Source organism: Merops nubicus, unplaced genomic scaffold (genome assembly GCF_000691845.1).
Source record: "Merops nubicus isolate BGI_N331 unplaced genomic scaffold, ASM69184v1 scaffold7716, whole genome shotgun sequence".
NCBI lineage: Eukaryota > Metazoa > Chordata > Aves > Coraciiformes > Meropidae > Merops > Merops nubicus.
The window spans coordinates 20129-33890 of record NW_008616870.1 but is presented as its reverse complement, the minus strand read 5'-3'; the positions used below and the strand labels follow the sequence as shown (position 1 = coordinate 33890).

The 13762-nt window shown below is 39.4% G+C and overlaps 1 protein-coding gene across 1 annotated transcript in view; it reads right to left on the bottom strand.

The window, feature by feature from the left end:
- The window catches only part of LOC103775496 (collagen alpha-1(XIV) chain), a gene marked incomplete at both ends in the record, with an annotated part of 37807 nt that overhangs the window by 4717 nt on the left and 19328 nt on the right, over nt 1-13762 (bottom strand). Inside the window, 5 exons of the mRNA XM_008942955.1 lie at nt 8792-8845; nt 10021-10074; nt 11314-11409; nt 11801-11854; nt 13546-13632. Of these exons, the coding sequence (XP_008941203.1) occupies nt 8792-8845; nt 10021-10074; nt 11314-11409; nt 11801-11854; nt 13546-13632 (345 nt within the window). The remainder of the gene's footprint in view (nt 1-8791; nt 8846-10020; nt 10075-11313; nt 11410-11800; nt 11855-13545; nt 13633-13762) is intronic.

The window sequence follows — 13762 nt, the reverse complement described above, 5'->3', positions numbered from 1 at the left end:
AATGCTCATGTGGTTTGCATTAAGAACGTGCCTCAGAGCTTCCAGAAATGAGAGCCAAAACCTAAAGATAACTTGGAAACTGGAAAGCAAGCAAATCATAGGAAAAAAAAAGACTGACCAGATGTAGAAGAAAATACACTATTAATAAAGTATTCTTGCAAATTAACCATGATGCACATTTTGTATCCACATGCCATAAAGCATAGGTTTCTGAACAGCTGTTGATAAGTCAATTCTTTAATTATTACACAGCCTATAAAGGAAAAATATGATCATATCTGTGGCTCAAGATCAGAATATGGAGGTCAGAGTAGAAGGAAAGAGAAGGTTTGAAAGTGTTTATGCTGACACACACAGTGAGGAACATTCTAGGCCTCAGTATCTCAGCAACTTTCAGGAAAAAAAATATTTTTGTTTGTTTGTTTTGTACTTTTTTTCTGAAATTTTATTTCTGACATGGTTTTAGTAATGAACGTAGCGTCAGCTAATAGTTTTATGTTTTACATAATTTGGAAATGATTCAAAATTTCCATTATACAGCATTAAAAACTGGTTGGGAATATTATCTGCCATGTAACTTGAAAGGCTTTTTAAAAATTCTCCCAGAAGGGTGTTTCGATGATAAAATAAGCCATATGGTCAACTCATATTATGTCACCTATACATCCTTTAGTCTTGGTCTTGACAAGGATATCCTTCCCTATTTCACAGTGCACCCAGATACTTACTGAAGCTTCAAGGACCAAAGCAGGTCCCCTATCACAGCAAGAACTAAAGCAGATGTAACAGCTAAGGGACATTGAAATAAAGACACTAGTAGTGTCTCTATCACAGTAGCTTTAAGACATATACAGAGAAAAGATTGCAAGCCCAGATCAATTAAATAAATTTGGAAAGGAAAGCACTCAGTCTTCAAAAATAGTGTTTCTAGAGGAAATAGGGAATGGTAATTGGAACTTTGAAATGCACTTAAAAGCTAAAACAAGGTTTTTGATATTCTCTGGAAGAAGCATTTAGTTGTGAAGAGTGTTCTGAAAAATTCAATGACAGCTAGTCACAGTTCTATAATAACATGGAAGTCTCTAAAAGAGAATGCAAACTAGACCTGTTTTTGTAACAGTAAGACCTTCAAGAAGACAGATACCTCCATATTTACACGCATGTTTCACGTTTTAAAGCACAGATTTAAAACTTGCATTTATTTTTGATCAGTCCTAAAGCAGTATGGAAACTGGCTGGATGCTCTTAAGTACTTAATTTGACTAAGAGGAAGGAAATTGAGAGCTTTCCATTAACTTCTAGAACCTAATGTGGATTCAAACAAACTTCTAAAGAAAAATGCTCCCTTCTCGCACACAAGCAAAGAGCAAACTACCAGTATGATCAGAATTACAATTTCTTTGAATGTATTTCACATTTTCTTTCTTCTGAGCAGTATTCTTACTCTTGGCTGCTCAGGAATCGTCTCCTGTCTGTTCTCCTAGGATTCATTTCTCTTGGCACTGTGTCTATCACTCGCCCCACAAAAAAAAAAATCACCTCCTACTGTATTTGTTAGATGTGAAACTGCTATTTATGAATGAAGTCAAAGAGAGCTTTGACTTTGAAGAGGTTTGGTTCAAGGAAGAGTATGGCAGTACCTACAGGTAAAAGAGACCAGAGATATATACAGGTAAAAGACCAGAGATATTTGTGCTGCCAACAGGACTTGACGATTGTATTACTCAGATCATCTGATGGATCTGATACTCATTCTGAACTTGTGAGTAGTGAGCAGAGATTAGTAGGCAGCAGGAAACTGGCAGGAAGACTGGGAATGTATTTCTTCTGGCTCTTTTTCACATTATTTTTGGTCTCTGTAATGTAGAAGAAAATAGAGCACTGTGAGAATTCACAAAGCTGTACTTTGAGCACTGAGACCTTAAAGATGCAGTTTACTCTCCCACTGATTGAAGTCTCCTCTTCGCTTAACCATCTCCAGGATGACTGGGGGAATTACACAGCACAGCAGCACCTTCTCTACAGTACAGTCACACCCAGGAGAGGAATGACTTTGTACAGAGCCACTGAATCTCCTCCGTGGAGCTGCACGTCCAAGAGCAGGATGGGACAGATTTTGATGTGTGACCTCGGATGTAGGGCAGTTTAGACTCAAGATGTGTTTTATTTTAGAAGGTTAACATAAATCAGGACATATTTTGCTAATCGTGTACAAAACAGTTATGGAGAAACATTGTAGCTATAACATTTTTTTTTTATATATAAGGGACTTTATTTGCCAGAATGCAAGTAGCAAAACAGAATGCAGGCACCACCTAAATCCCTGTAAAATCTCAAGTCTGATGAATTCAGTACTGCTGCTGACCTCACTATAAAATCTTCAGCTTTCAGTAGCCTGCAATTTGTTTCAGATATTTCTGGGTATGTCTGGAAGATCATGGAACAAATCCTCCTAGAAGACATGCTAAGGCACATGGAGGACAGGGAGGTAATCCTAGGTAGTCAGCATGGATTTACTAAGGGCAAGTCCCACCTGACCAAACTCGTGGCCTTCTATAATGAAGTGACTACATCAGTCAACAAGGGAAGACCTATGGATGTTGTCTACCTGGACTTCTGCAAGGCCTTTGATATGGTCCCCCACAATATCCTAATCTCTAAATTGGGGAATGATGGGTTTGATGGGTGGACTGTCCAGTGGATAAAGAACTGGCTGGATGGTCACACGCAGAGAGTGACGGTCAATGGATCGATGTCCAGATGGAGGATGGTGACGAGTGGTGTCCATCAGGGGTCTGTGCTGGGACCAGTGTTGTTTAATATCTTCATTAATGATATTGGCAGCAGCACTGCGTGCACCCTTAGCAAGTTTGCAGATGATACCAAGCTGGGAGGTGCAGCTGATATGCCAAAGGGACAAGATGCCATCCCAAGGGACCTGGATAGGCTGGAGGGGTGGGTCCAGGTGAACCTTATGAGATTCAACAAGGCCAAATGCAGGGTCTTGCATATGGGCCGAGGTAACCAGCACTATCAGGATAGGCTGGGAGAGGGTTTACTGGAGAGCAGTACTGTGGAAAGGGACTTGGGAGTGCCAGTGGATGAAAAACTGGACATGAGCCACCAGTGAACAATGACAGCCCAGAAGGCCGATCAAATCCTGGGCTGCATCAAAAAAAGTGTGGCTAGCAGATGGAGAGAGGTGATCCTGCTGCTCTACTCTGCCCCGGGGAGACCTCACCTGGAGCACTGTGTCCAGAACTGGAGCCTCCAGCACAAGAAGGATGTAGACATATTGGAGTGAGTCCAGAGGAAGGTCACCAAAATAATCAAGGGATTGGAGCACCTCTCATACAAAGACAGGCCGGGGGAGTTGGGGCTATTCAGCCTGGAGAAGAGAAGGCTCCAGGGGGACCTTATAGCGACCTCCCAGTAACTGAAGGAGGCCTACATGAAGGCAGGGGAAGTCTACAGGTAGATCATTGGAATGAGCTGCCCAGAGAGGCAGTGGAGGCCCCAACCCTGGAGTCATTCAAGGTCAGGCTTGACAGGGCTCTGGGTGACCTGACCTAGGTAGAGATGTCCCTGCTTGTGTAGGGAGGTTGGACCAGATGACCACTAGAGGTCCCTTCCAGCCTCAAACATTCTATGATTCTATTTTTGGAAGAGGTAAATTTTCAAGTAGGACTAGAAGCTGCCAAAACCTTAACTGAAGCTACTGAGCCCAAGCATGAAAGACTTCCATGTATAACCTTTAAAAAAAAAAACACTGCAGCCTGGGACCCATGACAGTTGATAGTCTGAAATTCTTTTACTACCAATTCCTCATAATTTAAAATATATATTCCTTGCATATATTTTGTTGGTCATATTTCTTCTCCAGTATTTTCAGTGTGCTATCAAGTTTAATGTGTGGAAGATAATACTTGTTTCTTTCTGTATCTGTGTCCCTTTGATTATGCCTTTGCTTGTAAATTAAATAAACCCTTAAAGAAAATGATGTGACACAGCTCATACCAACATACATAGCTACATTTCTGTGGCTTTGAGGAGAAGAACCAGGGGTTCCTAGAGTACAACAGGTCTAACACGAGTCAACAGCATGCCCCTGCAGCAAGGGCAGCCGACCACAGCCTAGCTGTAGGAACCTGTCCAGCTGGTTCAGCTGCAGGTTCAGGGAAGTCCTCCTTCCCCTCTATTGAGCACTTTCAAGACTACCTCTGGAGTGCCATGTCCAGTTTTCAGCTCCCCAGTACACGACGGCTTGACATACTTGAGCAAGGTCCAGTGGAGGACCATGAAGATGTTCAAGGGGCTCAGGCACAGGACATAGGAAGAAATGTTGAAAGAATTGAGTTTGATCTGCTTGGCAACCTTATTGCTGTTTAAACTACCTGGCCAGAGACGAAAGAGACATAACAAGACTCTTCTCAGAGGTGCACAGTGATAGGAGAAGAGGCAACAGACACAAGTGGAAACAGGGAAAATTATGATTAGGCACTGGGGGGAAAAAATGAAGCTTAATACTGTCATGGGTTGCCCAGAGAGGCTGTGGAATCTTTGTACTTGGAAGTGTTCGAAACTCAACACAGACCTGAGCAACCTGACCTGATCGGACCTGTTTTAAGCAGACTGTTGGACCAGATGACTTCTGAAGGTCCCTTCCAACCTTAATTTTATGATTCTGTAAACTCCATTAAAATAATGTGCACCTAAACTCCCTACTGGAAATGACTTCTGGTCTATTCTATCCCCCCAAACAATGTCCTGAAAGAGCTGGCCCAGTCCAACACTGCCAAGAGGAATGGCAAGCATTAGACTGCATAGGTTACTATGCAATGTTCAAAATCCTGTTCTGGTAATATCTAATTTACTAGTCTATAGACAAGGGGTTTGTGTCTCACTGTTGGTCTCTTTGCCCTCCTGCTCTCAGAGTGAGCTGAACAGGAACCATTAGGAAATGAAGGAATGTTTATGAGAATCATCCTCTCTTATCAGTTAGAGGTATCTTACTGCAGACCAGTGTCTTCAAGCAGAATAAGGCAGCATTGGTCAATGCTTCTGGACTCCAAACTAGCTGCAGCAGTCCAGCACAAGAAATCAGTCACTTGACAGTTTAACTCTGTGGTCCCAGTCCTAGCTGACATATAGGGAAGCACATCCAATAGAGCTTTCTCCTTAACTTTTCAACCTGCTAAAGAAGAACTATGTCTCTTTGCCAAGCAGAAGTTTGTCCAGGAGATGACACCCCTGAGGAGGAAACCACCAGCTGACAACAAGCAGAAACATTGTCATGAGCACAAGAGACACAAACTTGGGAGTCAAAACAATGGAGGATCCCTCCCTACATTGTGTCATGAAGCATAGCATGCTTGGCACTCAGGATGACACGTTAGGCTTCTCTTGTTGCACCTGTGTAGATCTGTCCTTTGGGGGGCCTGCACTTCTCAAGAAAAAACAAGGACTGCAATTGTGATCTGACCTTGGATAGCAGCCATGGAGATATGGGAAAGGGAAGACTTCTTCCCCCCTCTAGCTACACATCTCAACAAGGGTCAGTCTCAGTCTGCTTCCAAACTTAATACTCATGGCTTAAAGAGATGAACCAAAAACACAAGAGAGTCTAATCACAGTCTACACACTCATCAGAAGCATGATGTTGGTTTGGATTATCTCACATGCGCAATTCAAGCTGTACCTTTCAACATGATATGCTTGGGACAGTTGATGGAGAAACACAGTCTGTTCTCTTTAGTAAAAACTCTCTATATTTCCAGCTACAAATATGGGACAGCAAGAGAGGACACACCAGACAACCACAGCCCCATCCATAAAATAAAAAGAAACCATTTTCTATTTTATAAAATCTTTCCTGAAATTCTTTTATAACTGGAAGCTCCTAAGAGAGGGGACTGTTCCTCATGTGGAGTCTGAGAAGCAGATTTAAACCAGTTACCAGACAAGTATAAAATACTATCATGCATATTCATAAAGTGCGCTTTATTATCAGAGAACACATTTTTTACTCTGATTCAACCTTTATATGGTATTTTTATTACATACTCCTCTTTTTCATAGGGAGGGTACTTCACTAGGAAAATGATCTTTGTATGAACTCACACAATTGATGGGGGAGATGGTGTGTTTCTTAATTAGGTACTAAAAGTGAAGAAAAATTAATAAACCAAGGACTAGAACCCGTAAGTTCAGAAATACAAAGAGAGCCTTTATAGACTAATTGTTGAATTAAAACATTAAAAGGAAAAAAAAAGACCTATTCTCAACTGATTTCAAAAATAGAAAGAGAAATGATGAACACTAGAAATTAAAACAAAAAGGAAAGGAAAAGAACTGTAGAAGTGGTGCACCTCCAGCTACTGGCAGCTGGAAGGAAAACATCTCTAGTCCAGGACTTCTTCAGTTTATCATCACATTATCCACAGTTCAGGAAAGCTCTCAGAGATCTCCCAACAAATACCAGTCCTTTGCTTACCTTGCATTAAAATCAGTGTGATTTAGCCATCTGTTTAATTACTTTACAGCACTGGTACCACTATAACTAAAATATTTCAATGAACAATAAATACTAAAGAGGAAATTATAGCTAAGCTAAGAATAACATAGATCTCAGTTCTAGTATTATAGTAGCTGCAAAACTGTTTGGCATCTTGACTAACAGGAGGAAGTCCAACAAAGGGAACATTAAAGAAAAAGGCAATTTACTTCTTTGGAATTTTCCAGTTCCCCTTTGCTGTTGCTGCATTTAAGCCCTTTAGAATGATGCCTTTCTCAAGTGCTTGTCCTTCAAAGATACTGCAATGAAATCATTGGTTTGAATCTTCACCCATTAAAAGCAATTTTATGTTGTCATAACTTCCCAGGAATCAAATGAGTTACAACACCATAAAATTAGTACGACAATTATTTGTTGCCATAGAAATAATTACTGTTGGACAATATTGCCCAAGGGTCACACTGAGACAATAACAGGCTAACAGACCTAATTTTATGAGGTCTAGGCTATTTAACCATCTCATTTGATTAACATCAGAAGAAAGTGAACACTTGAACAAAGCATTATCACTATATCTATAAAACCTGGCAATTTATGTAATTGCCCTACCTTATTATAGACAACACTGAGGTCTTCTACAGAATCAGCACTGCATGACCTTCTCAGGCTGCATCAAAAGCCTTTGCTGCACCAGCCTTCCTGGCAGCTTTCCTCTGAAATAGCATCTCTGCAACCACCTGCTGACTTTCACATGTGGGAAAACTAGGCCACTTCTGAATTGATGGCTGACATCAAGACACGGCCAAGGGCCTCCACTGCTAAATAGAAAGTTACCTACAGACTAAAGTAAAAACACAGAATTCTCTTCTCCTTGATCTGCAGAGTGCTTAAGGTCTCTCATGACCAAGAATGCAGAAAGAGGAGGCACATACAACTCCTATGTACAGCATCTAGCACCAAGTCACCTCAACCTGACTACAAAGATGAGACAGAGTAGTGTCAAAAATCCAGACTTCTGTAAGGCTCCAGGTCTTTATTAACCTGGAGATGAACAGGTGACACCAAGCATGGGGAATTTAGGGGGGAAAATTCCAATGCAGTCAAAAAGAAGACATTAAAAATATGTAAAAATGAACCTCCATACAGAAAAAGGCATCACAGTACCATAAAGTAGGAAAAGGAATACATTTAGTTTCATATTTCACCACAACTTAATTGAAAATTAGAAGGCTATTATCTGATTAGAAGGCTATTAATCTGATGATAAAGTTGTGTAAAACTTTATCTTAATAAAATTATTTTCTTGATTTTAGAGAAAAAATATTTATGCATTGCACAAATTCTACAGTAACTTCAGTAGAATTACTTCTATATGTAAAGATATGCCAGTGCTTAAATTCATACTAGAAGCTCAAATACACATTTTGCTATTTTTTATTTTTTTTTTATAACAAGGTTTCAGGTTAATCCAAAGAAGGTCCAGATTTCTCTGAAGTTCAGGTTACATTAACATATCAAAAAAAGCTCATGAATATGTAAATCTTGTTCAAATGAAACTGAAAAGTCATATTTAATAATGAACTTCTGCTGTAGACAGTAACCTAGCATTGTGCTAACAATAACTTTCCAGTGCCTGACTAATAATGAAATAAAAGTCTCCCCAAGGAGACAGAAAGGGCTTACAAGTCCATGCACACATGAATATGAAAAAATTTTAACTCATTCCTAGGCAGACTGTAACTATCTTCATTTGTTCTACCAGAAGCAGAATAAGGTTGACTAAATTTTTATATTATTCTTCACTATACTGTTATGTCACCAGTTTCTACAGGTACTGTTCTACACCCAATATTAAATTCCCTTGTAGTTGGTCTCTGCTATTCAATTAGCTAGAAAGCAAATTCAGATCATTGTATTAGATTGCACACTAATTATGTACCATTTATGTACCACCAGTTGTAAACATATAAGAAAACAGACTAACTGGCAGCACTGGACACAAGTGGCACCTACTCCTGTCAAATACATTGAACACAAGCATGGTGCACAGCTCCCTTCCTCGTCTAGTATTTCTCAACCCTAACCTAGGTGGAAGGGTACTCCACCCTATCTCTGACTTCTCTGCTGACTGGCACAGAGATATCTGTCTCCAGAAATGACTGAATACAAGTGACAAAACCAATCCACCCTACTGGGAAACATCCATTAACATCCATTTTAAAACAAATGCAAACTCATGTTTATTTTACATGCCAAAACATCCACATTTTACCTTACCCTTTGACCTTGAGCTCCATCTCTTCCAGGTGAACCTGATGCTCCTGGGACACCCTAAGCATTACAAAGGGAGGACAAATGATGAGTTCAAGTTAACAGCATCCAATGAAATCACCTTCCAGTGAAACTGTGTGACGTGTTTTTGGATATACGTTTTGGATAAACGGAACGAGGGAGTTCAATAACACTTGGTGCCATAGAAGAGATGCAGTAAAGAAGGTATTTCTGAGAAACAAGAGATGGTTAAACACATCCTATTAAAATTAACAGCCTTCATACGCCCTCCCTACAATCCCATTAGGAACACTGACAGTTTCTTCAAGTCAGGATTCTTGTGCTACTAAGCTGAAAAAAAACTTGATTTCCTACATCCTTCCAGTGCCATGTCAGTGTAACTCCACTGCATGACATCAGAGCTTTAACCTAAAAGTACAACTGCTCTTTCTCTCTCATTGCTAAAATGGAGTTTGGCTTGAAGTCAGGACAGCAATATCTCAACATGGAACTACCTGTCTGAGCAGGACTACAAGTTACATCTAGCAGTTCCTCACTGTTCAAATGAAATGTCTCTCTCTGGCTCATGAAGGCAGCAGAGCAGTAGTCTGGGACCACTACTGCAGTGGTCCAGGAAGCCTAGAAAACTGCTTTATGAGGAAAGGCTGCATGAGTTTACTGTCCCTGGCACATTTGAACAAGATGGGGGAACCCGGCAACAACAAACATTGGAGGAATATGATCAGCAGAGGAGAAGCATCTAAAAAGATAAGAGCAAATGATCCTGAGAAGCAGCAATAAAATCAAATACCATCTCCAGACTAAATAGCAAACTGAGTAAGACTCACTGAATATGACAGCTTTTATAGCTGCCAATCTTGTGAAAGATGGCCTGTCCTAGATAATTCCAGGAGGAATTTAATGGGTTTAAAGTGAAAACAAGCAGATGCTAAATATTCACTGTGCAAGCAGAATTCTAAGATTGGACAGTTTTTGAGTCCATAGAGAACCAATTTCAGTGTTAAACCAGGTCAAGAAAATAACTTGGTACTTTAGGTCCTGAATAATTTGGTCACTGTACACCACCATACCCCAAATTCTTGATTCTAAATCTCTGTTCAAATTCACCCCAACAACATGCTTCTCAGCAGTTTTGGATATGTGTCTTAATATCACCGTAATCTAAAATCAACATTCAAACTTAGTGACAGGTTAAACAATAACTTCAGGAATACCTGCAGGCCAGGAAAACCAAGATCTCCCTTCTCTCCCTTTTCACCTGGTGGTCCCTGCAAATTAAGAATCACACATAGTAAACCAAATACATGGTTACTTTCTTATTTTAAGAGAGCTTCCTTAGGAAAAAAACAAAACAAAACAAAACAAACAAACAAACAGAAAAACGAACCAAACAAACAAACAAAAAAACCCCACAAACATACTGGTTTTCCTCCTGAAGGCAAACCTACAGACTCCATTTGCAAAGCTGTAAATGAAGAATTTACAAATAAAAGAAAAAAAACCCAAGCACCTCATTTAAAGACTTCAGAATAAACCTGACAAAACTAGCCATTATGTTACAAAAAATTATTTTCTCCTCAAAGGAATCCGTTTCTTTTCAGCCCTCGGAATTATTTCCTATACTGATGAAGCGAACAGCTTTCTATGGAAGCTAGATGTGTTTCTACAGTACATATTCATGACAAAAATATACTTTTCTATATAATAAACTAATTGTAATTTAATTTTATGCATGTATTTTGTATTATTCTCTGATGACAGCATCATCTATAATGAAGTGATTTACCAAAACCGTATATTATTTTGTCCATCAGTATTGTATAGACTGGGTCAAAAGAAGGAAGTGCATTATAGTGTAGTACATTTTGAAAAAAGTAGCCAAAACAGGTATCTACTACCTTGCAAGGTTTGTGTGTACCCATCTACTAGAGATTTTTATGAAACAAGATTAGTGCTGCTGTTTCATTATTCTACGATAATTATTCATTCATATCTATGATGAAATTCTGAGACTTATTTCACAACAGCATCGCAAACCCCAGGCCTAAGCACCTCTGATGACAGACTCTAAAAGTGTAGTGAATACTATTGCCTAATTTTGGCAGCAAATATGGTGCTCTTGCTCAGGTATACCTTCCAGGTGAGAACTGATTGGCAAGAAGCAATACCACAATCAGAAAAAGATAAAATATTAACATTTTGGTTTGGGGTCATGTTACAACCCCCACTGATTTTTTTTTCTTTCACTTGTCTCCAGGCTTGGATGCTGATACCTGGGTCATATTCCACTTGCAATCAAATCCCTCCAGCTAACTAAAAGTTCAGATACAAACACAAACAGGAACGTTGGCACTGAACTCATGTCCACTATAAGTGAAACCCAAATCTATGATTTCACCACAAATATTGAAATTCCAACAATTCAAAAAAAGATATTTTGTCTAGTTTAAGATATGTGCTGTCCAAAACATCACAGGAAAGAACCCTATTGATTTTAGAAGTCTCACTGGAAGCCCTTGAATAGAAAGTCCACTGGGTCCTTGTGGTCCTGGAGGTCCTTGTGGTCCAGGAACACCAATTTCACCTCGAGGTCCATCTGGTCCCTAAAATAGCACAGGACATAAGTTAAACTCTTATCATATGGACAAAGGCAGCTTTTGTTTGAAGAATTAAATACCAATAGACTCAAAAACATCTGAAATATGGGTTAACATTTGACTGAGCAGTTAGGGTTCAATTTAAAACTTCCTGGTTCCTTTACAAATAATAAAAAAAAAAAAATTATGCTGTGACAGCAGCAGTCTGAATTTTATATCTTTTATCAAACAGGACAAGCAATTGTTATGAAAAGAGACACACCAAATGCCACTGGCATTTCATTATGATTTTTCCTTGACATCAGAGACAATCTGGAATTTATTTCAAGTTTTATATGCAGCAGAGACAAACCAAGAACCTGTACATCTGTCAACCATGAAGTGTTGCACAAAGTACCTTTGGACCTGGATCACCACGATGACCTTTGGCACCTCTGACACCTGGACCGCCCTGTGAAGTACAAACACAGGACTTGCTGAAAATCAAAACCTCAAATAAACAAGAATTAAATCCAGAGAAGCCCTAACAGATTCTTCTTGTTCCTGAATCAGTGTTCAGGAATCAGTGAATATCCTGTCCATATCCTTCCACTGGAGTAATTAAACTAAGAACATACTTAAGTGCAGCCATACACAGGAAAAGATTTAAACACAGATGTGACGACTTTCTAGGGCCAAGAATGCACACCATGTAAGCATCAAAATCACACTGAAAGCTACCACAGGGATGGAAATGTATCCATGTGGTCATGGATTCCCCTCCAGTTGCTGAAGCCTTCTGCACATCTGTCTGTTCTCCCCAAGATCACTACATTGTTAAAGAGTGAGTTTCCAATGACTTGGAAATATTTTTCAGCCAGGACAACTCCAGGATCTATTAGACTTGCCATAGTTTAGTTTAGTGCTAGTCTTAGGTAAAATATGCTTTTGCCCCTTTTTCTCTTTTTTACTTTCTTCAGTGGTGCCTACATCTGTTAATCATTTAATAATCAACTGCCGCCTTTTTTATTAGTATCAGCTGAGACACTGGAGTTGCATATAGCGATGGATGACTGCCATGAACATGTTTTGCATATACATGCTGGATGTTCTTCGTCCTCTAGGACATTTAGGATTCTCGTTAAACTAAACCAACAATAGACCACTGCAAATAGATCCTACGACTTTTCCAAACTGCTGAAAATAAGCCTTGGGATCTGAGACTGAGTTATTTAACTTTAGTGACCCATATCTCACTTATCTTATCTGATCCACTTTCTGAGTTCTTCCACAAGCCAGTAAAGAGAAAGGAGATTTAACCCATCTTTCTAAGATACTATGCTGAGATGGAAGGAAACTTAAATACCTATCTTCTAGAAGATACCACTTAGGTCTACTCATTATGCAAGGAACTTAGATACACAGCATTTACACGGTAAATAAATGAGTGCTATCAAAGCAACACCACAAAACACAGCCAAATTTGTGACAGTGTGTATTTCATTATTCACTGGCAAGCTAGAGAAAGCTTCAGTTCAACCTTCACCAAAGACAGTTCATTTCACCCCCTCTCTCTTTCAGTGTTTTTGGGTATGCCTTTGCCTCACGTAGCTCTCAGAAGAACCAGTATTTTCAGTTCTGCTTTCCAATAAATATTGTAACTCTTAGGTAGGGCTTTTAAGACAGTAAAATCTTCTTTGATCTTTTACCAGACAAGGGGCATTGTCATATCCCCTATCTTTAATTCATAAGCATGCTGTAAATTGAGCATTTCACAAATCTAAACTCCAAGCTACATTTAACACGCATGTGCTAAAGTAGACAGACAGTAGGTGATTAAAAAATTGAAATTAAATGGCACTTTGACATACATACTAATGCTACAGACAGGTAACAGTGTTTGGTGCCTAAAGTTTACCATAATTGCTCCAGGCCTAAATAAAACCTTCAAAAATTTGACTGACTTATTTGGTGAGAAGGTTTTTCACAGCACATTACTTGCTATCTTTGCTATAAATTGAATGCAATTTTCTCTCTTTGCCAACACTTGAACCCCTAATTTAACCTTATTAGTTATACAATGGCAGTATACTCATGTTGTGGAATATTGGTGGTCAGTGGACTCTTTGGTACAGTTGACTACAAACCTGAGCAAAACCTTACCGGTGGTCCAGGAGGTCCAAGGGGACCCTTGTTAGCTTCTGAACAGGAACAAGCATGAGGAAGGGCAGGGCAATTTTCCTCATCTCTCTAAGGAAAGATCAAGACAGGAAAAGAATGATGTCCAAAATTTCAATTCAGAATTTAAGAATTTTATGAATCTAAGACATAATACTGCATGGATGCCTCAAAAGAGCCCACTTGGTTTATAAACATACAT